The following is a 24,963-nucleotide window of genomic DNA, read 5'->3' as shown; positions in this document are numbered from 1 at the left end:
GTTAATACTAACTTTTTTTTTTGACATAATTAATAGTTTAATACTAGACTAGATCAGAAAAGTTAAGAAATACTGAAAATATTTGGTTAGGCTTGGACCACTTAAACCGGTCTATACCGAATTGAATCTGTATCCAGAAAACCTATTGAACAATACTAACTTTGGTTTACATGTAGTTTTTTCATACCAAAACAAAGGGTGATGGAAGCAAAGTTATCTGATTTACACAATCTCAATTCAAGGTATATCTTTAAAATTAAATAAAACTTTACACATTTTTAAAAACATTTTACTATTTTTAGTTTTCTTTTTTCTTTTGGGATAAATTTACTATCTTTAGTTGTTGCCAAAAAATAATATCTCCTATGCATTAATGTTTATATATGGAAAAACATTAATTTCTTTAGGAATTTGTAAATTACCATCCAATATGAAACTAACGTGATTTCTTAAGATTTATTTTTCTTCTACGAAAGGAAACAAAATCTATTTGTGGTTCTATTTTGTTACAAAAATTCCCATAAATGAAATAAAATAATAAATATAAGGAGAAATCGCTTTGGGATATTACTTACACAAGGTTTGTTTGTATATATAAAAAAAAGGTTGTTTTTATTTTGCCATTAACCAGACACTTCTAACATGCTAAAAAAAGAGAATGAGCCACTTGTGATACTGTTTCCATTTTACTATTTTTTGTGCAGATTTCTAGAAGAGCTTTAATCATATGACTTTTTGAAAAACAGTGAAATTCGATGATAATCATAACAAGGTACAATATAAATTAAAAATAGAATATTTTTCTTATTAATTCAAAGTCAATAATATCAAACAGAAAAAAAAAAAGAAAAAAAATTGGGCCCTTAGATCCGTTTGGATGTTTTTTACTTATTTTACAAATCTTTGGTGTGTTTTTTTTCTTTACTTTTAGCTTTGTAAACAACACACAATAATAAAACTGTGAAAAAATGAATGGAGAAATCATCGACAGCATGTTTTGGATTTTGGGCCTACAAAGCAAACAATAGTTGGGCCCTTAGACCCATTTGGATGTGGTATGAACTCATTGAAAAACTCAGCTTAGTTGGTATTTTCCGGTTAGTAATAAAGCTTGTAAAATTGAGTCATTTGAAGCTAAATTGACACAAAATAAAAGAGCAAAACTTTCGGTTCGGTTTGTGTAATGCTATACACCGGTCAAATTCGTTTCATGGAGAAATCATAAGCACGAGACAACGGTTTCTTGAATCTTTTCAAATCAAGCTTCACGTTCTGCCTCTCGAGATAGATCTTCTTAGTGCAATCCCATCCTTTTTGAGTAAAACTCTTGGGATCTCGTATTATTGGGTCATTTTTGCCATATTCATCATATAAAGAGCACTCTTTCGGTTTAATCTTGTAACTAATGTACTTCAATCCCATCTTCTTGGCCGGTTTACCATAGTAAGTCTCAGCCGCCCACTCGGTTCCTATTGGTATAATCTGTATAAAGACTGTTTTCGGTTTCAAGAAAAGGAAATGTGTCATTGCAGCTCCATGTACACCGATCATCACATTGCTTGAGTTCAAACATCTATAGATCTTTGCCAGCTCTGTCGTTTTATCAGGTCTCAGAACCTCGACAAAGAATCCAATTTCCTCAGCTAATTCCACCAAAAGACTCTCGTTGAGTATCTCCCTCGACCCGTTTCTCGACAGAATCACTAGTTTTGGTTTCTTGAACCTGTCTTCTCTAACTCTTTTAACAGTCTTGTTCACTGCCTCGAGTTCTTCCTCTTGTATCAATCCACGGATACGAGGCCAATAAGCTCGATCCAACACATTTCTGAAATCAAGAATCGTTTTATTCCCAAGCATTAACGATGAATCAACAGTTAACTCGTCATGAATCTTCAACCCCACGATAGCTTCCTTGAAACAGTGCGTTCTCTTGTCACCGTTGAAGTCAACGGGAGGATAATAAGACAGCTGAGAAACGATATCTCCATATTTCATAACCCACCAACTATGATACTCAACGATCACAAACACAACCTTCTTGTTGAAATGCTGTGAAGTGATGAACAAAGGGATGATCCCGTCGTTGAATTCGTGGTAAACGTTTCCAGTATAACCACCAGTGGAGAAAACAACAGCAGGAACGTCATAGAACACATCGCAGATGTTGTGACCATCATCAGATTCAGAGACTGAAGAATCATTTCGATCTCTGTAAACGAGATTGAGTTGTTGAACTGTTTGCATCACACTTGTTTCCCATTTTCTTGTGTAAGGTTTGATCTTTTGAGAGATGTTTGTCTTTTTTCCGAGGGAAGTGAAGAGGAAGACTGATGAAGAAGCAGCAGAGTTTGTTCTAACATCTCCTTTCATGATACAAACGTCGGATCTAAACCCACTCCTGTCACAACAAATTGTTCCTGTAATCATTAAAGGGGGCCAAGGAGGTTATTAAAGTAAGAACATGTTTTGTTAGATGAAGATAAAACAAGTCAGATAGCGAGAACAAAAAAAAAAAAAAAAAGGCTCTGAAACATCAAATTCGGCGGTAGTAAGAGTGTAATTAGACAGATTTAAAAATACCATTAGAGGTTCCTGAACATAGAGGTGCAATGAACTGTTCATAAGGACCAAATCCTTGAGCTCCTCTGCTAAAAGCATCTGCACAAGTCAAATAAGCTTTAATTCTCACAATCGAAATTATGAGAAAAAAAACTAGAAAATTTAATGGAAGTAATTATATAAAAAGGGTGAATTTTACTTAGAAGAGAGAAAGAGGAGAAGCTGAAGATGTAACAGCAAGAGAGGAACGAGAGAAAGAGAACTAGGATAATCTTCGGTTTAGCTATCTTTGAGAAGCCACCACCACCGGCGACGGTTCCGGCAAAGGAACCACCTTTTTCATTAACTGAAACTCTAAGCTTTTCCCTTTTTCTGATGAGTCTCTGGTATTGAACCATATTTTGTAGATCAAAAACGAGAAACCCACAAGGAAAAGTTTCGATATTTACGACGACGCTTCTGATTGACTTTTGGTACTCCTCCGACTAAAAGAGAATTCAGACAACCCAGAAGAGAAAAAAAGAGAGCTTTTTTAAAAATTATAATATGGGTTTTGGTGCTTTGCTTTCTCTTACATCAAGAGAGAAACTGAGAAGAGGAAGACCTTTGAGAGAGAGTATGTTTCAAATTGAAGCTTTGTTTTCGATGAAACTGTTATTTCTTTTAAAATAGTAGTAGTATATTTTTGTGTCGTATGTTTTGGCTCTTTCATTCGAGTTTCGTTCGTCAGCTGATTGAAACAAACAATGAGAGCCGTGTCAAAGAAGACGAGCAAGGACTTAAGGCAGAGAGAGGAGAAGGTTTTTTACTTTTCTTGTCCTCTCTGATTAGTCTCTTTTAATTTTCTAATTTTGGGATTTTTAATATAAAATTAGTTGTGGACTGAAATGAAATTTTTTAAAAGCCTTTATATGGTTATTTTAAATAAACCGCAGTGAAAAATATTCGAATCTTTGCTTCTATCCACTAGCTTTCTTGTTATAATTGTTGGACTGGTTCATGTGATGCCTCTTACGAAATGTTAAGGTAGGATCATTATTAGAGTACACTAGGAAAGTAAAAAACTTAGAGTACACTAGGAAAGTAAAAAACTTGAAATGACTAACATTATTAATTTTACATTTTGAGTGGAAATTTTATGGTAATCCTTTAATTGCATAGCATAAAAATCAGAAACAATGACTAAGATGAATCAACCAAATTAATTAAATAAAAAATTTGTTGCATATATAAAATCGATTCAATAACAATAAAAAAATAATGTTAAACATATCTGAATCAAAGCTTCTTGAATCATACTCAGATAATCAATTTTGAAAAATATTCACATAAAACAAAATTTAAATCATTGTTCTATCAAAATTTACAAAAAATAATAAGAGAAGCACATAGAAAGAGTTCATAGCTGCAAGTCTGCAATGTTTGCCAAAAAACAAAAAACAAAACTGCAAGTCTACAACCAACCAAATTGACTAAAAATATAAATCTATGAAAATTAGAAATCACAATCAATTGCCTAAATTAATACTTGGAAGATATGATCGATGTGGGTATCTTCTTATAATTAAAAGAGGAGTAAGTTTTTTAAAATGTTTGAAATGTTGGCTTTATTTACAGTAATTGCCACTTAGTTATGCAAAAGGGAAAACATTTATCGAAATTGAAAGGAGCAAATTACTTTCGTTTGAAATATTAAGCCAAATTACATGTTTACCTCTCAACGTTTCCTGGCATTTAGCAAATTTGTGATTGATTGCCCACTAAACCCATTAATCTATAAGAATAATAAGTAGAAGTTTGTGTGACCAACACAGTCGGATAAAATGTCTAACCTACAATTTGAAGCCGTGGGGCAATGGTGAATAGAGGGGTGGGGGCTACACCCCAACTAAGGATGTATAAACAAAGAATGATGTAAATGAAGATTCTCAGCCATTGAAGATGAAATATCCTTTGGTATGTGTTGATGCGATAAACAACAAATAAATTGATTTGGAAATGAAACGAGATTTGGGCAGACTTTCAGTTTAAATTAATTAAAAAAACAATGAAGAATAGCGAACTGAATTTTTGTATTGAATATTTCTCTTGTACTTGATCAAGGTTTCATGTCCTTCCTCAACCTAAGTTCCCATATTTAAACACAAAACAATATCCTAACTATTTCCTTCGAAGATCTTGGTTCGTGATTCCGCAGTCTCGCAGTTGACTCGACGCGCCTCCAAAACGAATCCTTTTCCTGGGTTCATAACGGACCCGACAATGATCATTACAACCGACCTTTATTGGGCTTCTCCTATGGGCCTGCTTACCGTCGAAACCCAACCCCAACAGTATGGCAAATGGAGAATGAAAACTTTTGAAATCGAAGAGGCAATTGGTTTATTAGCCTAAGAAGAAAGTAGGAGCGTGTGTAAACAACAAAGTCGGATAAAATGGCTAACCTGCAATGAGTTTTGAAACCATGGGTCAATGGTGGCTGCACCCTAATTAAAATATATAACAAAAAATGACGTATATGATGAATCACAAGCATTGAAGATGAGGAAATCTTTGGTATGGTTAATAGAGAATGACATCTTTTAAAAACAAAGAGGCATTTTGTTTGTTGGTATAAGGTTTTAAACATACAAAAAATACTATGAATAAACAACACCTTTGATTAGAATAAAATGATTCCACACTTTCCCCATAGGCTGGCTATATAAACCATCTGAAGTGGACCAGAACTAAACCATAAATTAAGGTTGTGAATGGAGACATCATAAAAGCTTTTTTTGAAGATGTTTTTGTGAAACTCAGGTAAAGTCACCATTCATGTAAAAAAAATATTAATTTGTGTTTTGAAAAAAAAAAGTAATTCACAGTTTTATCTAACATTTTTTGCCTTGGACCGCCTTTATAATCAACAATGCCTTTTACCCAACGGATTTGAAACTGCAACAGTACTACAATGTTTTTTTAATAATTTTAATACAGATATATGTTCTCTCTCTTTTATTTTGTGGCAAAACAAATTTACAAAAAAATATTCTTCTTCTCTTCTTTCTCTATTAAATTATAAAAAATAAAAAAAATAAATAACCAAAATGTTAATAACTTATGAATAATATTATTAATTGGGCACAAAAATATTTACATAAGAAACTAAATTTTAATTTAAATAAAATTTGGGTATTTATGGTTCTAAATATTTTTTTAATTAACACAAAAGATATAGAAGTTTGCAGTTATATTAATTATTTATATTTTTACTAATCTACTCATACAAATATTATAGTAACAATATATATATATATAAGTTTGTTATGAACCGCAATTATTATTTTCACCAATGAAAAATTGTTTTGTACTGCTAATTCGGTATAAACCGCACTTGTCCCGTAAATATATTTCTCTCAGCATGAACCACAATTGAACCGTAATGTACTATCAATTTTTTGTCACGCAGAATTAAATACACCGTTACCATTCGGACCTAAATCGATGTAGTTGTTCATCTGATGTTGTGACTTGCGACGATGATGTAACATATCTAAAAGTTCTTTTATTTTTGAAACTATTTGTTAGCAGATTAGAAGCAACATTTCACTTTCGTCCCATTGATTTAGAAATTAAAAAATTCAAAATGGAATAGTTTTTTTTTTTGATCAAAAATTGAAGAGTTAAGTACATAGTAGTAGAAAACAATTGTTTTGTTTTGAGATAAAAACATATAGCCATATAATCAGAACATTCATTGAGATGATGTAAAGAAAAACTAAAGAAACATATTCCTCAGCGTCTTGGCTTTCCTTCTCATCGCTGTTTGTATGTTCTAAAAAACTTGTTTTATATTATATTGATAGCTAACCTAAATCATTAAATTCAAATGGCCTTGCTTCACAATTAAAATAATATTTGTTACAATGCTGTAACAAATATAACCAAATTTAACATGCTTGTTAAATATATTTCACTTTTTTCTTTCATTATCGTCACTTCACCTCGTCATAATTGATTATGCTCGACACATCATCCTTAAAAAAGAAAAAATCTAATAGTAACGTCAATACCTTGTCAAAACAGCGCTATATTTTAATGGAAAAAATTGGTGACTAAAAGAATTGAAAACCTAAGATTTACACTCTAAACAAAATAGTAGACGTATCAATGGGCACAAGAGATATGTAGGTTTTTTAATTCAGGAAAAAATACTAACCAACGTTCTGATATGATGCAAGCTCAGAAGGGTTCAGAATGAAGATCAAATGCTTTTTAAGCTATTGAATAAGAAAGTTGGCCTTCGTAAGCCCAGCGATCAGAATAGGCAATAGTGGCGAGAGGAACATCAACATACGGTGTGATTGACCTGAAACAGAATTCCAATCTGTTAGCAAATTCTGTTTTAACCCATTATAAAGAGTGAAATCATTTAAAACACAACTTCCTAGCGTGATGTAAGAAAAAAAAAATCTTATTTAATGTCTCCATCATGACACAGTAATTTTGCCCCCTTCTGGTATATCCTACTTCTAAAAAGCTATCATACCTTTTCAACTTCTCTAATCAGGAGTAAATAACTAAATCACAACATAAACACAAACAGAGAACTCAAGTAAACCCAAAAGGGATAACAAAATCCAAACTTTCCGTTTCCCATACTGTTGCAGAAGTAAATCAAACAAAAGATACGATAATGAGAGATGGTGAGACAGTGGATAAATCTCACATCGTAATTAATAACCTTTTACTATGAACAATCCGAAGTATGTACAACCCAATTCTCACGTTTTTTCAAAGTTTAAAGAAAAAAATCTTTCTTCATTAAAACATAATTTTTCATATGAAAATTTAGGAGATATTTATATCCACATGGCTTAATATCTAATTATCATGTGGTTACATAACTTTCCTAATTTATGAATCAACAAAAATTAAAGGTGAGAAATATGAAGTTTTTCAGGAGGAATAATGAAATTTTAAGATGCTACCAGACAAAACGGAATAAAATCAAAACTGTGAAAAAGTGTGACTTGTGAGAATAAAGAATCGCAACCAAAACCGACTGCGTGTCGCTAGTCAGAAGTGAGTCTACGACGAGGTTTGGACAAAAGGAATCACAATTCACGAAAACTAATACAACTTTCAGAAGAGGGAATAACACCACTTTTTGTTTCATGGTTGTTTACGTTTAGGTATATAAATCAGTATGAAGAGGCACAATTAAAGGTGGTGAAAAATGAGAATAAAAAGAGGCGATGCTTCACATAAGACGTGAACAAAAGGTTGCAATTGAAAGACACATCTTTTGGTTTAGTAGAAAGAGGTGATGCTTCACATAAACGTGAACAAAAGGTTGCGATTGAAAGACACATTCTTGGTTTAGTGACTTTTAGCAAACATAAAAAATCACAGCCGCTGGATAAAGATAAAGACTAACCTCAACTGTTGGATTAGAAAGATGACAAAAAATATTAACATTTGATCGTCAAGACATAAAAGAAAGTGTTATTAATGGAGAATTGAGATGCAGTTATGTATTTATGAGTATAGTAAACCGGATGTTAAGGAAAACTTAAAATGAAGAAAAGATTCGTGATTTACGCAAGACGAATATAATAAAATTTGGTGTGAATTGGTCAGCTCAGCTGGTGGGACATCACCATCGCATAATTAAGGGTTGTCTACTATTGCGGATTTGTTACCAGTAGTACTTACCAGTTACCATTACTGTGATCAAATTCATATACCAATTGGGATGGCCAGACTAAAATTTTCGAATTTTCTAGTGTTTTCGTTGTGTCAGTCACTAAATTTCTCGAGTTTATTGATACAATTCCAATACCAGTGGATGAAACAATTCTTCTCTACTAAGTTTTATTTTCTTTTCTTTTCTTTTAACACAATTTCTTACTCTATCTACATTAGAGGTGCGCAGGAGAGGATAAGAGTATTAGTTAAAAACTCAGTATTAGTTAATAAAGGATAAGTATTCTTTTCTTTTCTTCTAACACAATTTCTTACTCTATCTACATTAGATTGCACATTTTTGCATGTGTATGTGTTTCTTCTAATTTGGATATCCTCTCCTGCGCACTTATTATGAATGTTAGATATACAAGCATGTGTTCTGGTAAACTCTTAACAGCTGAGAAATTGTAAAATACGCAAATAATAAAAGACCCTCTCGTGATAACCCAAAATATAAATTGTCTCTGCAGGAACATATTATTTTGATACCAAAAACACTCAATATTAATTACTTTTTAGAGTCTTCACAACATAGTTTTGGATATGGACCACTTATCTAAGAGAATTTCTCTAACCAAAATTATGTTTTGATTTACATATAAAAAGGAAAATAATAGACTGGACCGTTTAATCATTTATGATTGAACTCTTATTTAGGACTCAACAAGACTCACGTGAGACGGTGAGAGTGACTCCTCAGGCAAACAGCCAAAAAAACGGCACTGGTTTTAGTGACGGAGCCTTGAAACGGCACAAAGTTCCATCTCCTTTCGTAATATCTCGAAACGATAAAGACCGTCCGATAGAAGCTTAATGGGCCCCATCTTATTATATAACGCTTCATATTGTTGTATCTACGTGTACCGTAACACAGCTGAACTCTCAACCTTTTTTTTGTTTTTTTTTTTGTCTATAAAATAAGATGAGAAGCAACCGTTAAACTCTGTTTCAGAATTCAGAGTCCCTCCACTTTGTTTTTCCCGAAATCTCCACCTGACTCTACTCAGCACTGAGAAAGACGAAGAGATCAAAGGAATCGAGAAATCAGGATAGAAAAACTAGGGTTTCGATGATGCAGGTGTGGCGTGACTGTTGTAGGGGATGTAAGAAGGCCACTGTTGTCACTGATCACGTTGCGAGAAGGACAAGATGTTCCCATTGTGGTCTTGAGATTAAATATCACTCTGTCGAAGATGGTGTCGATGTTACAGAGAAAGATACTGTTCGTCGTCTCAGTGATCCGATAAGCAATAGTGGTCTGTCCATTGTCACCACCAGGTCCACCACCGATCCCGCGAATGGTTCCTTTGTTGATTTCTTGTCCCCTAATCTTGAAGATTCGTTCAAACCAGTCTCTACCGTAGAAACCGAGCTGAAGAATGCTCCCTCCGATGGTTTCTTGTCCCTTACTCTTGGAAATACTCAGAAACCCGAGATGAATACTGCTTCTTCCGATGAATATTCGCTGAAACCTGGCTTTGATACAGGCTCTATCGTTACCACCGAGCTAAAGAATGATTCCTCCGATGATTTATTGTCCTTTAATCTTGGAAATTCTCAGAATCCCGAGACGATTACTGCTTCTTCCGGTGAATTCTTTATTAGGTAGACCCTAACAACGTCACAAGCGGGATCAGGTGAGAAGAGAAGAGAAGAAGATTAGGTTAAGGAAGTAGGAGGCGAAAGGAAAACTTTGTTATTATTTTATTCCATAAGCCAAAACCCTTCTCGGGATTCACAGTTTAATACAATATTAATATTATTTGTTTATTAAAACGACAACGCATTGGTAGAGACACAACAATGCTACTAGATTATTCTTGACCCTTCTACTGAACCCCTCTCCTTCAAACAGAGGATTCCCCCCCCCCCCCCCCCCCACTTAGCCACCATTCACCTCCATCTTCTTCTCCCATTGTCTTGCTCTTCTCCCTTTGGTTCTCAACTTCTTCTTCATGAATGCAATTGGTATCCTCAGCCTATCAATACTCCCCCGCAGCAAAGCGACCTTGTCCTCAAGGTCAAAGTCCGGAAATTGTTGCATGAGATTAGTGAGCGTCTCCCATGTTGATTCCAGAGCTGGTAACCCTTTCCATTGGACTAAGACCTCAGCATTCGAACCATTTGTAGCTCTGCGAACATCTAATAACGCTTCTGGTTCTGTTGCCCATTCCAAGTTGTGGTTGAGGATGGGTGGTAGAGCTTGCGGAGTGCACGAACTAGGCACCGTCAACTTCAGCTGGGATACGTGAAAGACCGGATGCACGTTACTGTGAGCAGGCAGTTCCAATTTATATGCGACCCTGCCAATCTTCTCCACAATCTGATACAGACCGAAATACCTCTGTGCTAACTTCTCATTCCTCCTTTGCACTAGAGAGCTTTGACGGTACGGCCTGAGTTTCAGATAGACCCAGTCTCCTACCTTGAGCTCAACATTACGGCGATGCTTGTTGGCTTCCTTCTGCATTCTGAACTGTGCCAGCTCCATATTTTCCCTCAGTTCTACCAACAGTCTGTCCCTATCCTTCAGCAATTCCTCCACTGCTGCATTTGCTGCAGGTGTGTCCCCATAACGTAAGAGTTTGGGAGGATCCCTTCTTTAGACTGCAGCGAACGGGGTCGTCTTAATGGTTGAATGATATGAAGTGTTATACCAGTATTCTGCCCAGGATAACCATTGTGCCCAAGAAGACGGTCGACGGCTAGCAAAGCATCTCAAGTACGTCTCCAAACAGCGGTTCACCACTTCTGTTTGGCCGTCTGTTTGTGGATGGTATGTTGTGCTTCGCTTTTAGTTAGTCCCCTGCAACTTGAACAGTTCATACCAGAAATTACTCAGAAAAATTCGATCCCTATCCGACACCATCGATTCTGGGAATCCATGCAGCTTAACCACCTCCCGAATAAAAGCTTCAGCCACTGTTTTGGCGGTATACGAATGCTTCAACCCGATGAAATGGCTGTATTTACTCAGGCGATCCACCACAACTAGCACGGAGTTAAAACCTTTCGAGTTTGGCAATCCTTCCACGAAATCAAGGCTGATATCTGACCAAATCTGTTGAGGGATTGGTAGAGGAGACAGTAGACCCGCGGGTGAGAGTGTTGAGTATTTGTTCTCCTGACAAACCTGGCAACTGGTGACAAATTGCAACACATCCTTGCGCATTCCCCTCCAAGTAACTTCTGATATCAACCTCTTATAAGTCTTGAGAGCTCCTTCATGCCCTCCTACTTTACTAGCATGAAATTGCTCCAAGAGCTTTGGAATGAAGGGAGATCCTCGGGGTATAACCAAACTACCCTGTCTCAGAAGCATTCCTTTCTCTAAACTGTAATCTGGAATAGCAATACCTTGTTCCAGCTTGGCCATTATTGGACCCAGTTCTGCATCTGCCTGAACCTGAACCCTGAGTTCCTCCTTATCCAAATTTACCGGAGCTGCGAGTGACAATTGCATTAATTCCTCAATGACTGGGCGTCGTGATAGAGCATCCGCCACTTTGTTCTCCACTCCCGGTTTGTACTCGATCCTGTAGTTCAGTCCTATCAGTTTCGAGGCCCATCGTTATTGAACCGTGGACACTGACTTTTGATCCAGCAAGTGTCGCAAGCTGCTCTGGTCAGTCTTGATCACGAACTCCATACCAGTGAGGTAATGCTTCCATTTAGACACAACCTTTACTATAGCCAGCAACTCCCTTTCATATACAGACTTGGTGCGACCTGTAGAAGAGAAAGCTTGACTCAGGAAAGCAATGGGTCTCTTGTTCTGAGATAAGACTGCGCCAATCCCCACCCCTGAAGCATCTGTCTCAACCGTGAACTTCTTCTTGAAATCCGGCAACGCCAACACAGGTATAGTGGTCACTGCTTGCTTGAGGTTGTTGAAGGCGGTTGTAGCTGCTTCTGTCCACGAGAAGTTATTCTTCTTGAGCAACTCTGTCAGAGGACGTGCTATGAGCCCTTAATTCTTGACAAAGCGTCTGTAGTACCCTGTCAGTCCCAAGAATCCTCGCAACTCCGTGATATTCTTAGGTATAGGCCACGACAACATTGCTTGCACCTTCTCTAGGTCAGCCGCTACTCCCTCAGCTGAGATAATGTGCCCCAGATAAGCCACCTCTGTGTTACTGAATGAGCATTTCTTCTCGTTGGCAACGAACTTATGTTGAGGCATTAGCTCCAGTACCAACTCAAGATGCGTCAAGTGCTCCGCAAGGTTTGGGCTATAAATGAGTATGTCGTCGAAGAAGACTAGTACAAACTTACGGAGATAGGGGCGAAACAGATCGTTCATGATGCATTGGAAAGTAGAAGGGGCATTGGTTAAGCCAAAAGGCATAACGAAGAACTCATAATGGCCTTGATGGGTGCGGAAAGCAGTTTTCTCGACGTCTGGACTCTTCATCCAGATCTGGTGGTAACCGGATTTGAGGTCCAGCTTGGAAAAGATTGTTGCACCTTGTAGTTCATCCAACAACTCTTCTATTACTGGGATTGGATAGCGATCAAGTACGGTGGCGTTATTGAGTTCCCTGTAATCCACACAAAACCTCCATCCCCCGTCGCGTTTCTTGACCAATAGCACTGGACTGGAAAACGGACTGACACTGGGTCTTATGATTTGAGATTCCAATATTTCCTGCACTAACCTTTCGATCTCGTTTTTCTGGAAAAAAGAGTACCTATAGGGTCCCAGGTTTATGGGAGACGTACCTTCTAAGTATGATGGCATGCTCTCTGTTCCTGGTTGGAGGCAACTGAGCTGGCATCGCGAACACCTCCTTATAATGAGACACCACACTGTTAACAGCATCGATCTGGTCCGTTTTCTTGTTAGGTTGCCCCTGGTTCTTTAAAAGAGTTGTAAGCTCCAAAAGGTAAGCTACCCCTTTCTTCTTAATGATGCGCTCCATGGAGTTGATGGATACTTGCCCCCTACTCAGATCCGGATCTCCCACAATGGTTACCCACTGTACTCCTATCTTCCAGCTGAGAGTTCGGTTTAACCAGTTGATTCTGGTATCTCCTAAGGTGTCAAGCCACGAATATCCCAAAATGACATCTGTGGAGGTCCCCAGATCAAATACTCTGAACTCACCGACAATCTGGATTCCTTGGATGTTCAGAACCTGACCCGCACATTTGCCTTGTCCCTTCAGGATTTGTCCTCCTGCTACTCTCACACCAAACCTCTTGCTACTAGTCACAGGTAACTGCAACTCCTTTACCACTCTCTCCGAAATGAAATTGCTAGTAGCCCCGGAATCAATGAATACCACCACAGCTTTATGACCAATCTTCCCCATCATTTTCATGGAGTTCTCGTCTGAAAGACCTGACATTGCTCCCAGACAGAGTCACAATCTCCTGGAGTTCTTCCTGATCATCCCCCGTATCTTCCACTTTGAAGAACTCCTCCTCCTCCACTTCCAGACTTTTAAGCTTCTGCTGCTTACAACGATGTCCAGGTACCCATCTATCACCACAATACCTACAAGGGTTTGTTATTTTAGGCTCCCCCGAGGTTACTGCCTTGCGTGTATCACGACTGTAATCTCCGGTTTTCTTGAAGCTAGAGGACTCATTCACAAACTGACCAGTGGATGAATGCCGTTGAGCTACTCGAGCGTGATAGCTTGCTTTCTCATTCTCCTGGCTCTCTATCAACTTAGTGCCATCAACTAGTTTCGTCATGTCTAGTGGACGCATACGCACTACCTGGTCTCTTATGCTACGTTTCAAACCCTTCAGAAACGCTGCCTCTAACACATCATCAGATACGTGAGGTAACTCCACCGCGAGTTCCTCGAAACGTTCCCTGTAATCTTCCACACTCCCCTGTTGTGTGATAGATAACAGGTGGTCCAAGGTAGGCTGACCCCTTCCGGCACCAAATCTACTCTTGAAACGCTCGCAAAAATCCTTCCAGGTGCGAATTCGCAACCTCTCATGTACCCACCTCCACCATGTAACAGCACTGCCTGTCATGTGTGAAACCGCTTGGTTTATCCACTCGGATTCCGGGGTGTTGTTACGCTCAAAACACTTCTCCACGCGAAACAACCAGTCATCCGGGTTCGACCCCTCGTAATAAGGCAACTCGACAAGCTTGTTGTACTCCGAGTACCCACGTGTCATAGAACTACGTGGATCTGGCGGTGGTGTGTTGTAATGCAACTCCGATGGTCGCAACTGGGTCTCGCGCGGGGGTAAAGGCAAAATCCCTTCCCGGTTGACACTCGCCGAACCAATAACCGGTGACAGCACAGTGTGTTGTTGTACCGCCGGTACGGGACTCGAAAACCCTGGGGTAGCCGAATCGATGACCCCATACGTCTGGTTCCAGAGGATCTTTTCAACGGACACCTTGAGAAACTCCAGAATCTTCTCATGGTTGTCGATTCGTTGCTCCAGCGACATTGGTTGAACCGATGTCTCTGTAGCGTTTGATTCGAGTTCAGATTCAACAGCTGGTTTGTGTGGAGCCATCGTCTTACTCAAACAATCGAAAGCACCAAATGTTAGGTAGGCCCTAACAACGTCACAAGCGGGATCAGGTGAGAAGAGAAGAGAAGAAGATTAGGTTAAGGAAGAAGGAGGCGAAAGGAAAACTTTGTTATTATTTTATTCCATAAGCCAAAACCCTTCTCGGGATTCACAGTTTAATACAACATTAATATTATTTGTTTATTAAAACGACAACGCATTGGTAGAGACACAACAATGCTACTAGATTATTCTTGACCCTTCTATTGAACCCCTCTCCTTCAAACAGAGGATTTCCCCCCACTTAGCCACCATTCACTTCCTTCTTCTTCTCCCATTGTCTTGCCCTTCTCCCTTTGGTTCTCAACTTCTTCTTCATGAATGCAATTGTTATCCTCAGCCTATCATTCTTGCTCTCTGATCCCCTCTCCATGGCCACCACCAAGCCGAATAAAGCTTCGTCCGATGGTGTCATCGTCTCCATCTCAGCTATCTCCGATGGGTACGGTTATTTCATTCTTTATATTCTTAGACAAGAACTTATTTCACATGCAGAGAAGTTAAGATGAGCAGAGTTAAATATTGCTTCATCCATTTTTGCAGGTTGGAACTTCCTGCGAGGGTCAAGGTAAAAAATAAGCTTTTTGTTCTGTCTCTGGTAGAATAGTTAGAATACGGATAAGTTTGAATTGGTGTGTTTCTTGATCTGCAGGATCACGCTAATGAGATCTTTAAGGAAGTGGAGAAGTATAACATAGGGAAGGAAAGAAAGGAACGAAACGTCCTTTTTGCTGCTTGTATATACATTGCCTGTCGATACAGTGATAAGACTCGGTCTATGGGGGGTATATATACTTGAAACCTGAAAGATCCTGGTTCCTTTCTTGCTGTAGCTTCTTCCATTGAAGCTGAATCAGCTATTTCAAAACCATTTTTGTTGTAGAAATATCTGTTGTTGCCAATGAAGCCCCTATACCGGATATTACCAAGGCAATTGGGTTCATAGCTGAGAAACTGAATATGGACAAAAATTGGCTGATTAGTATCAAAGCTGTTGACTTTATAGTGAGTTTGTGCATTAAACTTTTGTTGTATCGATCACCTGGTCAATAGCTCTCGTTTACTGACATTTATATTCCTCTGCAGAAGCGGTTTTGTTCTAAACTTGGATTGGATAGCGAAGCTGTTAAAGCTGCTCAAGAAGCTGCGGTAGCTTATGATAATATTACTGATAGGTACATTCATCATTTTAGCAGTTTCATTAGAATTTAGTGGATGAGTAAGCAGATATATGATGTAGCAGCAGACTTTAAAGAAACCATATTTCTACTTATTGCAGCAGTAGGAGTCATGTATCAGTTGCCGCAAGAATCGTATATGCCATTGCTCGACTTTCTTATGAGAAGAAGCTGCTCAAAGGTTACTTCTCCATCTAAATAGCAAGCTCGCTGTAAAGCAAAGTTTGATCAGCTCTTCTCTTTCTCTAACATATTGACACTTGATGAGTTGCAGATCTTAGCGAAGGCACTGGAATTGCAGAAACAACGATAAAAGGAACATACAAGGACTTGAATCTGTCAACAATTACACCAAGGTGGTTTGCCAAGCCATGGGACCTGAAAAACCTCGGCCGTCCTTAGATATCTTCGAAGATACAAGCAATCTCACTCAAAAAAGCATTCGTCTTTCCATTTTCTTTTCCTGAAGGCTTTTACAAAATTCTTCTCATCTCTTGTAGAAAAACATAAGAGTCGTACATATTATACCTCATGATATACGCAACATCAAAGTTACTTTGTTTTCTGACTTTGTCGAAAGAACACAAGATCATTCAGTCTTTTGTTACGTTTTATGGTAAGAGAGGGAGGTCTATGGAACTGAAGGAAAAGAAACTGGCACGGCCCTGAGCGATATGACAAAACATTAATGGTGCAGCTATACACTTTTGCAGGACTTTCACATCTTCTCTGCTTGGTGGAGAGTCCCTGTAAAAGAGGATGAGTATATTGAGTAAGATGTGTAATGGTAAACTTGCTTTCATAGTTCTAGCTAACGAAAGTGCTTACCCCGAGAAGCAAGCCACAAAGCTCGGTTCACCAGGAGAAGACTTCTTGAATCTGCTATTCGGCAAATACACGTCATACACCGCTCTTGCATCACAGATCTGCATATCTCCCAAGAGTTTAGCTACAGTATCCTTGTCTTCAGGACATTCACCGGAAGGAACTGACTCTTCTTGACCACTTGGTGTCTTAAATGCAACATCCTTAGACGTCCAAGAAACCCCATGCCTGCCTAGGATGTAACCAAGACCCTTCAAGTATCTATAAACCTCGTAGTTTTCCCAACAGCAACCGCTTTTTTCATCTGCAACTTTCTCATACAAGTCCTTCAATGGGATCACAACATCATCTTCACTACCTAAGATCTGCAACTCTCCTATTTCACTCAAATACCTGCCACGAGAAGAAGAGAATACGAAAAAGGAACAGACTTCATAATGTGAATTTCAGAAATCTAAGATCCATAAAACTAGTAAAATGTTTAGTTTGCCACATACAGAGACTCTTCAATGAAGCAATATGTCTTTCCACTACGAATGATTCCAGTAGTTGTCCAAAGTTTCCCCCTTTTAACCTCAACTTCAGCCATTCCTAATTCGGTAATCCAACGAGCTTTGGAAGATCCTACTCTACATGTTGCAAACACCAATAGAAAGAGAAACTGAGAGACTTAGCAGTTTATGATGCGGGCAAGTAAAACGAGAAATTAGTCGCGGAGTTTTATTCACCTGAACTGTAACTTGGGCACTGAACCACCAGAATGAAACTCTTCGTCATCATCGTTTGGAAAACCACCAGCTTCGTTTTCGCTCGAAGAGGAAGCTTCCCAGTCTTTTTCCTCCATAAGCAAGCTTCGATGGGGCAATTCGTCGAACAGTTGGTGTACAGTTAAATCTGTCTCTTTAGGTCCTTCTCGTCCTCTTTACCTGTCTCCAATTCTTTGGTTTAGTATTATTGTACCGAAGAAATAAAGAATCAAGACCCAATCCGATCGAAACTGTTCAAACCGCGTACGTTATATCGTCTTTCCAGAGTAAAAAGTTTCAAATCACCACCATTTCCAGTTCCCAGTTCCCATTCTCTCTCCCGAGCTTGAACCCAGCAGCCAAATAGGTCGTGGCCATATGTATAATGTTTTCTCCAATTCTTTGGTTTGAGTTTTATTGTACCGAAGAAATAAGGAATCAATACCCGAACCGGTCGAACCGGTTTAAACCGCATACATTAATTATCGTCTTTTCAGATCAAATGAGAAAAAAAAAGAAAGAGTTAGTAAAAAGTTTCAAATCACACGACGCTTCCCAGTTCCCATTCTCTTTCTCCTTGGGTAGAGCTTGAACCCAGTATCAATGGCGAACGACCAGGAGATGAGTGGATGGACTGATCTTCTCCATTCTTCGACTAAGCTTCTGGAGCAAGCGACTCCTTCGTCTCAGTTTCCTCCTCTTCAGGTCCTTTAACTAACCACTACTCTTTTCGATTCCGACTCTCCATTTGTTTGTAGAAAATATTCGCCGTTGGTTGCTTTAGATTGTAAAATCTGGTTTATAAGCTTCCTTATCGCGTCGCGATTGATTCGTTATGATATGTATGTGTAATTTGTAGAGGAATTTGGATCAATTGGAAACATTGTCGAGGAAACTCAAGGCTAAAACCCTAAGAAACGAAGCTCCGGCACAGTCTATTGCTGCTACTAGGTACTCTCTTCAGCTTCGATTCTTTTCTTTATTCCTAGGTCTTGCGTTAAAGTCCTACAAAGTGAGTCCCGGAGAATTCAAAATTGATGACTCAGTTTGGGCATTAAAGAGTATTGCGGTGCGAGATTGTAGTTAGGTCCGACCAGCTTAACACAGTAGAATCCTCTGGTTGATATTTTTGAAAAAAATTGGGTGGTCTTCCGTTGTTAAAAAGTTCATAAGCGAGAAGCTAGCTATACAACTGAGTGTGATGATTCTGTTACTCTTTTATTTTTTGCTGATTGAATACACAGACTACTTGCACGGGAGGGAATCGATGCAGATCAATTATCTCGTGATCTTCAGTCATTTGAGTTGAAGGTGAGCTTTTTTTCTATTTTCTGTCTCTATCAACTAGCTTATATTGCTTTGTGTTCTAGTAGGTTGTCTTTGGAGTAATGTATAGTTTGGCCACATACGCTTCTAATTTTTTTTTTCTTCTGGATTGTTAAAAAGACGACATTTGAGGATGTATTCCCTGCCGACGCAACAAGTGTTGAAGAATACTTGCAACAGGTTTTCTATATCTAAGTGCTCTTCGAAAATTCCCTATTTTCAGATTACACTACAGATATTCTATATGCCATTATTCTTGTCTCCAGGTTCATGAAATGGCAATGGTATCGGCTATACAGGAGGCTCAAAAAGATAACGTTCGAAGCTTTAACAACTACATGTTGAAAGTTTTGGAGGTCAGTATTTCGACTATCAAATATTGTTTTGAATTGATTTCCGTGTTAGTTTCAGCTGTCACATCTTTTACCCTCATACATTTTTCTCCTGTTTCTAATGGTTTTAAAGTTTTTCCTCCTCGTCTTTTGCTTCTCCTCATTATGCTATTACAGACAGAGTCTGGTAAATGATATTAGCATGAGAACGTAATTGTTAAACAGAGGAACATGTTCTTCATCCCTACATATATATGGCATTGTAGTTTGGAAATTCTTGGCGTAGAATCAGTTAGAAGCTGGTTGAGTTGCTTATTGCTAATTAGAAGGATATTAGTTCTCATATATACTTCAATGTCAAATCTGTTTATGGCAGGAGGACTGTAGAAAAGAAAAACGTGACTTTCTTCATAGCCTTAGCAAAATTTCAATGTTACCTAAGACCAAGATGATCGATTCAAGCAGAGGCACTCATGCTGGTTCACTAATGGCTTTGAGTCCTCAAGTATCTTCAAAACCTGGAATGGAACTGGTGTCTATGACTAACAAACCCATTCATGAGAAAAAGTCATATGTCTATGCCGAGGTTGTGAAGAAACTAAACTCTGCAAGAGAACGAGGCTTGCCGTTTAAAGTATGGATTTCCAAAAACCTCCTCGTATATTTACATTGGTGCATTTTGAATGTCGTCCTGTTTGATAATTGCAGATGATAATTGTGCATTTTTTGTTACTGCTCTTAGAGGTCAAGCTAAATTTTAAAAAGAATTTGTACACCCTTCACCTTTTGATGATGAGTGTCTTTTTTCAGCATATTACGTATAACTAGTTGACCTTGTACTCATTTGTTCAGCTCTGTTTCCTACCAACATCTTATTCATGTATTTGTATAGCCTGCAACATCGTTCAATGGTGCATATGAAAGTCTAAGAGTTAATCTGACTCGTGGAAAATCAGTCAACATTCAGAAAATATGGCAACTTATTCAGGTGATCTTTTGATTGGAAGTTTCTTTTTCCAACCAATGGCACCTTAAAGGACTGTTCTTACATTTCCAAGGCCTTAACCAATCTATAAATCAGGCAATGACAGGTGAAGAATCAGAAGTACAACATGGTGTCTCCAAGAGGATGGCCCTCGTGATAGGTGCAAGACGCCATTTGGAATGTGGGCATGGGAAACACATAATGGATACAATTCAAAGTCATCATACACAAGTACTCGTTTCTACCTTGTATTAATTTTGCTTGCAACTGCTATTTACAGAATGCTACATATTGATGCATCTTTTTAATTACTTTCTTAACTTCAAGGATGCTTCCTTGAAAGTATGCCCTTGATCTTTCAGTGAGTTCAAGTGCGTTAATAGTCAGAACATGTTTCCTTTTTTTCGTATCTTGTTCTAGGCTGCTCTAGGTGGATCGGTTGGAAATTTGCAAAGTATTCGTGCTTTTCTTCGGGTTAGTGCCACAGATTTAAAAAAGCTTAACACTAAACAGATATATACACAGGAATATTATTTTGTGGCAGTCAAATACATTGGGTTGTTTGCATTTCTTGATTCTTTTTCAATACTTTGCAGATTCGTCTGAGAGATTATGGGCTTTTAGATTTTGATTCAGGCGATGCTCATAGGCAACCACCATTTGATACTACTTGGCAGCAGGTTTCACATATTTTCGCTTACGCTTTAAATTTTCACTTTGTGCTCAACAATTAACATAATATTTTCATTGCTGTTCCCCAAGTTTCTTAAAAGTAAGAGATTGATGAAATATACCGTTCTGATTACAGATATATTTTTGTTTGAGAACTGGTTATTATGAGGAAGCTAGAGAAATTGCCCAATCATCCCGTTCATCTCAGCAACAGTTTGCTCCTCTGGTATATTTTCTCACCTTAAAACCTACATTTAAGTTTTGGAGTTGCCTTTTTGATTTCCCTTTTTTTGGGCAGCTTACCGAGTGGATTACCGCGGGTGGTACTGTGGCTGCACATACCGCCGCTATTGCTTCTGAAGAATGTGAGAGGTTGTTGAGGTTGGGCCAGACAACATATGACAAGAAGAAGCTCCTACTCTACACTATAATATCTGGTTCCCGACGGCAAATTGATCGAATCGTGAGGGATTTTTCGACGCTCTTTAACACAATAGAAGATTTTCTTTGGTTCAAACTATCATGCGTACGTGACGTAGCTGGTGGATGTTCATCTGTGGTCTTGAATGATGGGCTAGTGCCTTACAGTTTGGATGATCTTCAGGCTTATCTTAATAAATTTGAGCCATCTTATTACACTAAGAATGGCAAAGACCCTCTGGTATACCCATATGTTTTGCTTCTCAGCATTCAGTTACTACCAGTGATTATGTACATGTCCAAAGAAGCAGGAGATGAAGGGTATAACATTGATGCTGTCCATATAGCTATTTCGCTATTGGACCATTCCGTGCTATCTGAAGGATCTGGGACTGGGCACAAATTAAGCGTGATGGATGCTAATGCTGAGGCATCTAGTATGATTAGGCAATACGGGACGATGTTTTTACATCATGATGATCTGAAAACGACGCTGGAATACTATGCACAAGCTGCTATTGCAGTAGGTGGGGGGCGAGAAGCTTGGTCTGGAAGAAGTAACGTGGATCAACAAAGGCAAAGGAACATGATGTTGAAGCAACTACTGACTGAGATCTTGTTACGAGAGGGTGGTATTTGCTTATTGCTTGGTGCTAGAGGTTCCGGTGAAGAAGGCGAGCTTGGAAGATTTCTGCCGGATATTAGATTGAGGCAGCAGTTCTTGATTGAAGCTGCGCTTCAGTGTCAAGAAGCTGGATTATATGACGAAGTAAGTAGTTGTTCATGTCCTTCGTGATCACACACTAATAACTTAAAACATGCTTCAGCTAACTGTCCATTGGTTTCTTGTTTAAGTGAAGTGATTTCACATACCAAAATTTAGTTAATTTGACCATGTTTCAGTTTCTTAACTGTTTGTTATCGAATGCAGGCGATAGAAATACAGAAGAGAGTTGGTGCGTATTCGTCTGCCTTGGAAACGGTAAACAAGTGTCTATCCGAAGCCATTTGCTCCCTTGTCCGTGGAAGGTCACATGGTGAAAGCCAAGCAGCGGGGCTTGTTCTCTCAGGCAATGATATTCTCAATACTTACAAATATCACCCTGAAGCCAGGTAAATTGCAGACTCTAATGGATTCATTCAGCTACTTCTCTTAGTTGTGTAGTTGTTGAATATGGAGTTTCTTACTAGAAGTGTCACACACTTGTGTATACTACAGTATCCAGGGAAGTGATCAAGTCATGGAGCAAGAAACAATACTAAGAGAGCTTGAGGCAATACTGTCAATCCACAAGTTAGCCAGACTAGGCAATCATCTAAATGCCATAAGAGAAGTCGCGAAACTTCCATTCCTACATCTCGATCCAAGACTACCTGACACCACCCCAAACGAGTTTCAGAGATCATCCTCTTACTTTCAGACTTGTGTCCCTGATTTACTCAAGGTTGCTCTGACGTGTTTGGATAACGTAGCTGACACTGATGGATCGATGAGGAGTATGAGATCTAAGGTACACATTGACAAAATTCATAATCAGGCACTTGTAAGATCAGGAGAGATCAGGACAGTTATAATTTATATAAATTATGAATTTCTTTTGCAGATTGCTGGATTTCTTGCAAGCAACACACAGCGGAACTGGCCCCGAGACTTGTATGAGAAGGTTGGTCGAAGCTTTTGAACCTAAGAAAACTTGAACACTATTCTGAGGAAGGTCCCGTAAGAAGCTTTTGAACCCAGTTTTGTTACTCTACCTTAGAACGAAGGATATGTTTTCTTGGTTCTAACAGGCATCGTTAATAAAACCCAAAACTTAATTCAGAGATATAATCACACAAAATCCAAGGATCGTATGTTAGGTTCTCTAAAGCATTATATAATAAATCCAAAACAATAACAAAAACATATATCAGTTCTGACTCGAGAAGGCATTGACATGAAAATGTTTATATAAGCTGACCCATTTGTGTGCCTCAATCATTCTTGGTGCTAGGCTTCAGCCGTCTCAAATCTCCGCATCATATCACAATGAGGTGTTTCACGAACAAATCCCCATTGTTTCCTCTGCATCTCATACCTACAATTCTGACTAAGTATAGACACATAATCTCTCTCAACTTGTTCTTCCAAAACATGCCGATCATTGCTATCACGTGGGTAATCCTGCTCGAATTTAGACGATCTCACAAAGTAATTAACACCTCTCTGTGTAGTGAACTTGTAATGGTAAGGGTACGTTGCAGAGAGTGAGTAAACAGGTTGAGAAGAAGGCAAGAAGTTGAGCAGGAGTATGAACACAACAGGAAGTAGCTGGAGAAGTATACGACCATTAAAACCTGCCTCAGGAGCTTGATTGTTATTATTAGCTGCTCTTTGACGAGTAGCTCCGAAGTTGAATGATCGGAATTGAGTAGCGGCAGGAGGCATTCCACCACCACCGAATCCTCCTCCACCGAAGAAGGTTCTGAAAATCTCATTGGGATCGAACTCGTCTTCGTAATAGTATCCACCACCGTTGAATCCGTTGCTTCTAGCAGATCGACGTGGTTGGTAGATAGGTTCATCCGAACCACTAACATCGTATTTTTTCCTAGCGTCCTCGTTGCTTAAGCACTGAAACGCCTTGGAGACGGATTTGAAAGCTTCTTCAGAACCAGGAGCTGGGTTCTTATCAGGATGAACTTTCAAAGAGAGCTTCCGATAAGCTTTCCTAACATCATCAACTGAGCAGCTGGATTCAAGACCTAAGATCTCGTAATAATCCTTTTTAGATTTAATCTTTCTCACGATAGAGATCTGTTCTTCAGTGTAGGACATGGAAGAAGACGATGACGTCGTTGACGATCCACGTTGACGTAACGAAGGCCGATCTGAAGAATCCTTGGCGGTTGCAGCAGATCCAGGAGGTTTTGCAGATCCTGTTTCGTCTGATTTGTTGTTAAGCTCGGAGACGAGATCATCGATAGGGAGATTAGGATCAAGACGACGAGCTTTAGCAAGGAATTTTAAAGCGCGAGGCCTATCTCCAGCTTCCATAGCATTTTTGCAGATTTTCAAACACTTCAACGCGTCGTCTTTGTTTCCATCCATGTTGATGTTTCTGCCCTAGATGATGATGAAACAAAGAGAATCAGGAGGAGTGAAAATACCTAGTGTTGTTGTTGAAGAAGAAGCAATTCTCGATCATGAGACTATTCGAGCGAGAGACAGAGGGAGAGAGAGAGAGATAAAGTGAACCCCTTTGGAAGTTAGGGTTTCTCCTCACCGATCGGATTTTTTCAGATTGGGATATTTGTGGAAGAAGAATTTTTAAGACGACTCTAAAAACACGATTTGCTGTTTGAGATAAAGACGAGACAAATCCCAAGCTGAATCTGAGATTAGCGTACCATTGTCGGTACAAGGGAAGGTACCCGATAAATTTCAATCAGTTCCGGTTACTGAGAATTCAAAATAATTTGGTCTGGTTTCTTCCGGTTACAAACTTATTTAAGTGTATCATTGAACCGGTCCAGTTCAGTAGAAGTTTAGTGTTTGATGTTAGGTACAGAGGTAAGGCCTAATTTTACTGCTCAAACTATTAAGAAATCTGAGGGATGTGTTTTGCAATTACAACCAAAGGTCTGATTTA

At 38.7% G+C, this 24,963-nt stretch overlaps 6 protein-coding genes across 9 annotated transcripts; 2 read left to right on the top strand and 4 right to left on the bottom strand.

The window, feature by feature from the left end:
- Positions 1–1,066: 1,066 nt before the first annotated feature.
- LOC104792028 (xylan glycosyltransferase MUCI21-like) lies at positions 1,067–8,078 on the bottom strand. The gene is made up of 5 exons (XM_010518051.2): positions 7,982–8,078; positions 6,761–6,910; positions 2,759–5,003; positions 2,581–2,658; positions 1,067–2,417 (listed from the first exon to the last, which is right to left on the bottom strand). Exons 3-5 carry the CDS (start codon positions 2,955–2,957, stop codon positions 1,198–1,200), a joined length of 1,497 nt encoding a protein of 498 aa, XP_010516353.2. The 5' UTR covers positions 2,958–5,003; positions 6,761–6,910; positions 7,982–8,078; the 3' UTR covers positions 1,067–1,197.
- A 2,096-nt stretch (positions 8,079–10,174) lies between these two features.
- On the bottom strand, positions 10,175–10,783 carry LOC104699179 (uncharacterized). The gene has a single exon (XM_010414514.2). It carries the CDS (start codon positions 10,781–10,783, stop codon positions 10,175–10,177), a length of 609 nt encoding a protein of 202 aa, XP_010412816.1.
- Positions 10,784–15,073: 4,290 nt separating this feature from the next.
- Positions 15,074–16,625, top strand: LOC104792026 (transcription initiation factor IIB-2-like). The gene is made up of 7 exons (XM_010518046.3): positions 15,074–15,289; positions 15,391–15,415; positions 15,500–15,632; positions 15,731–15,852; positions 15,934–16,022; positions 16,127–16,206; positions 16,300–16,625. Exons 1-7 carry the CDS (start codon positions 15,165–15,167, stop codon positions 16,425–16,427), a joined length of 702 nt encoding a protein of 233 aa, XP_010516348.1. The 5' UTR covers positions 15,074–15,164; the 3' UTR covers positions 16,428–16,625.
- On the bottom strand, positions 16,452–17,992 carry LOC104792027 (uncharacterized). Of its 4 annotated transcripts, none has more exons than XM_087454298.1 (5): positions 17,849–17,992; positions 17,579–17,776; positions 17,348–17,479; positions 16,854–17,243; positions 16,452–16,772 (listed from the first exon to the last, which is right to left on the bottom strand). In XM_087454298.1, exons 2-5 carry the CDS (start codon positions 17,692–17,694, stop codon positions 16,637–16,639), a joined length of 774 nt encoding a protein of 257 aa, XP_087310424.1. In that variant the 5' UTR covers positions 17,695–17,776; positions 17,849–17,992; the 3' UTR covers positions 16,452–16,636. The 4 variants fall into 4 exon arrangements, with proteins under 4 accessions (XP_087310424.1, XP_087310425.1, XP_010516352.1 ...); XM_087454299.1 differs by having other exon boundaries at positions 17,348–17,474; positions 17,849–17,983; XM_010518050.3 differs by having other exon boundaries at positions 17,865–17,983.
- Positions 17,901–23,235, top strand: LOC104792023 (nuclear pore complex protein NUP93B). The gene is made up of 15 exons (XM_010518044.3): positions 17,901–18,301; positions 18,456–18,547; positions 18,841–18,907; positions 19,043–19,102; positions 19,189–19,278; positions 19,631–19,888; positions 20,147–20,242; positions 20,336–20,470; positions 20,660–20,713; positions 20,836–20,919; positions 21,048–21,137; positions 21,210–22,100; positions 22,263–22,444; positions 22,551–22,842; positions 22,936–23,235. Exons 1-15 carry the CDS (start codon positions 18,200–18,202, stop codon positions 23,011–23,013), a joined length of 2,571 nt encoding a protein of 856 aa, XP_010516346.2. The 5' UTR covers positions 17,901–18,199; the 3' UTR covers positions 23,014–23,235.
- On the bottom strand, positions 23,129–24,422 carry LOC104792025 (chaperone protein dnaJ 49). Its single transcript, XM_019246863.2, has one exon. The coding sequence runs from the start codon at positions 24,420–24,422 to the stop codon at positions 23,322–23,324; it is 1,101 nt and encodes a 366-aa protein (XP_019102408.1). The 3' UTR covers positions 23,129–23,321.
- Between the last annotated feature and the right edge of the window lie 541 nt (positions 24,423–24,963).

This window comes from Camelina sativa, chromosome 6 (genome assembly GCF_030686135.1).
Source record: "Camelina sativa cultivar CO46 ecotype springtype chromosome 6, ASM3068613v1".
NCBI classification, from domain to species: domain Eukaryota; kingdom Viridiplantae; phylum Streptophyta; class Magnoliopsida; order Brassicales; family Brassicaceae; genus Camelina; species Camelina sativa.
The sequence above is the reverse complement of the archived record's forward strand: the minus strand, read 5'-3'. Positions and strand labels throughout refer to the sequence as shown.

Excerpts from the sequence above, each read along its gene's own strand:
- LOC104792028 (XM_010518051.2), bottom strand. The coding sequence starts at position 2,957 with ATGGTTCAATACCAGAGACTCATCAGAAAAAGGGAAAAGCTTAGAGTT. Across the intron at positions 2,659-2,758 it reads CTCCTCTTTCTCTCTTCTAA|ATGCTTTTAGCAGAGGAGCT; the intron begins GTAAAATTCACC and ends TGACTTGTGCAG. Across the intron at positions 2,418-2,580 it reads ATGTTCAGGAACCTCTAATG|GAACAATTTGTTGTGACAGG; the intron begins GTATTTTTAAAT and ends TAATGATTACAG.
- LOC104699179 (XM_010414514.2), bottom strand. The coding sequence starts at position 10,783 with ATGGAGCTGGCACAGTTCAGAATGCAGAAGGAAGCCAACAAGCATCGC.
- LOC104792026 (XM_010518046.3), top strand. The coding sequence starts at position 15,165 with ATGAATGCAATTGTTATCCTCAGCCTATCATTCTTGCTCTCTGATCCC. Across the intron at positions 15,290-15,390 it reads ATCTCAGCTATCTCCGATGG|GTTGGAACTTCCTGCGAGGG; the intron begins GTACGGTTATTT and ends CCATTTTTGCAG. Across the intron at positions 15,853-15,933 it reads TCAAAGCTGTTGACTTTATA|AAGCGGTTTTGTTCTAAACT; the intron begins GTGAGTTTGTGC and ends ATTCCTCTGCAG.
- LOC104792027 (XM_087454298.1), bottom strand. The coding sequence starts at position 17,694 with ATGGAGGAAAAAGACTGGGAAGCTTCCTCTTCGAGCGAAAACGAAGCT. Across the intron at positions 17,480-17,578 it reads GTGCCCAAGTTACAGTTCAG|AGTAGGATCTTCCAAAGCTC; the intron begins GTGAATAAAACT and ends TGCAACATGTAG. Across the intron at positions 16,773-16,853 it reads TTTGTGGCTTGCTTCTCGGG|GGACTCTCCACCAAGCAGAG; the intron begins GTAAGCACTTTC and ends CCTCTTTTACAG.
- LOC104792023 (XM_010518044.3), top strand. The coding sequence starts at position 18,200 with ATGGCGAACGACCAGGAGATGAGTGGATGGACTGATCTTCTCCATTCT. Across the intron at positions 18,908-19,042 it reads TTCAGTCATTTGAGTTGAAG|ACGACATTTGAGGATGTATT; the intron begins GTGAGCTTTTTT and ends ATTGTTAAAAAG. Across the intron at positions 20,243-20,335 it reads AAATATGGCAACTTATTCAG|GCAATGACAGGTGAAGAATC; the intron begins GTGATCTTTTGA and ends TCTATAAATCAG.
- LOC104792025 (XM_019246863.2), bottom strand. The coding sequence starts at position 24,422 with ATGGATGGAAACAAAGACGACGCGTTGAAGTGTTTGAAAATCTGCAAA.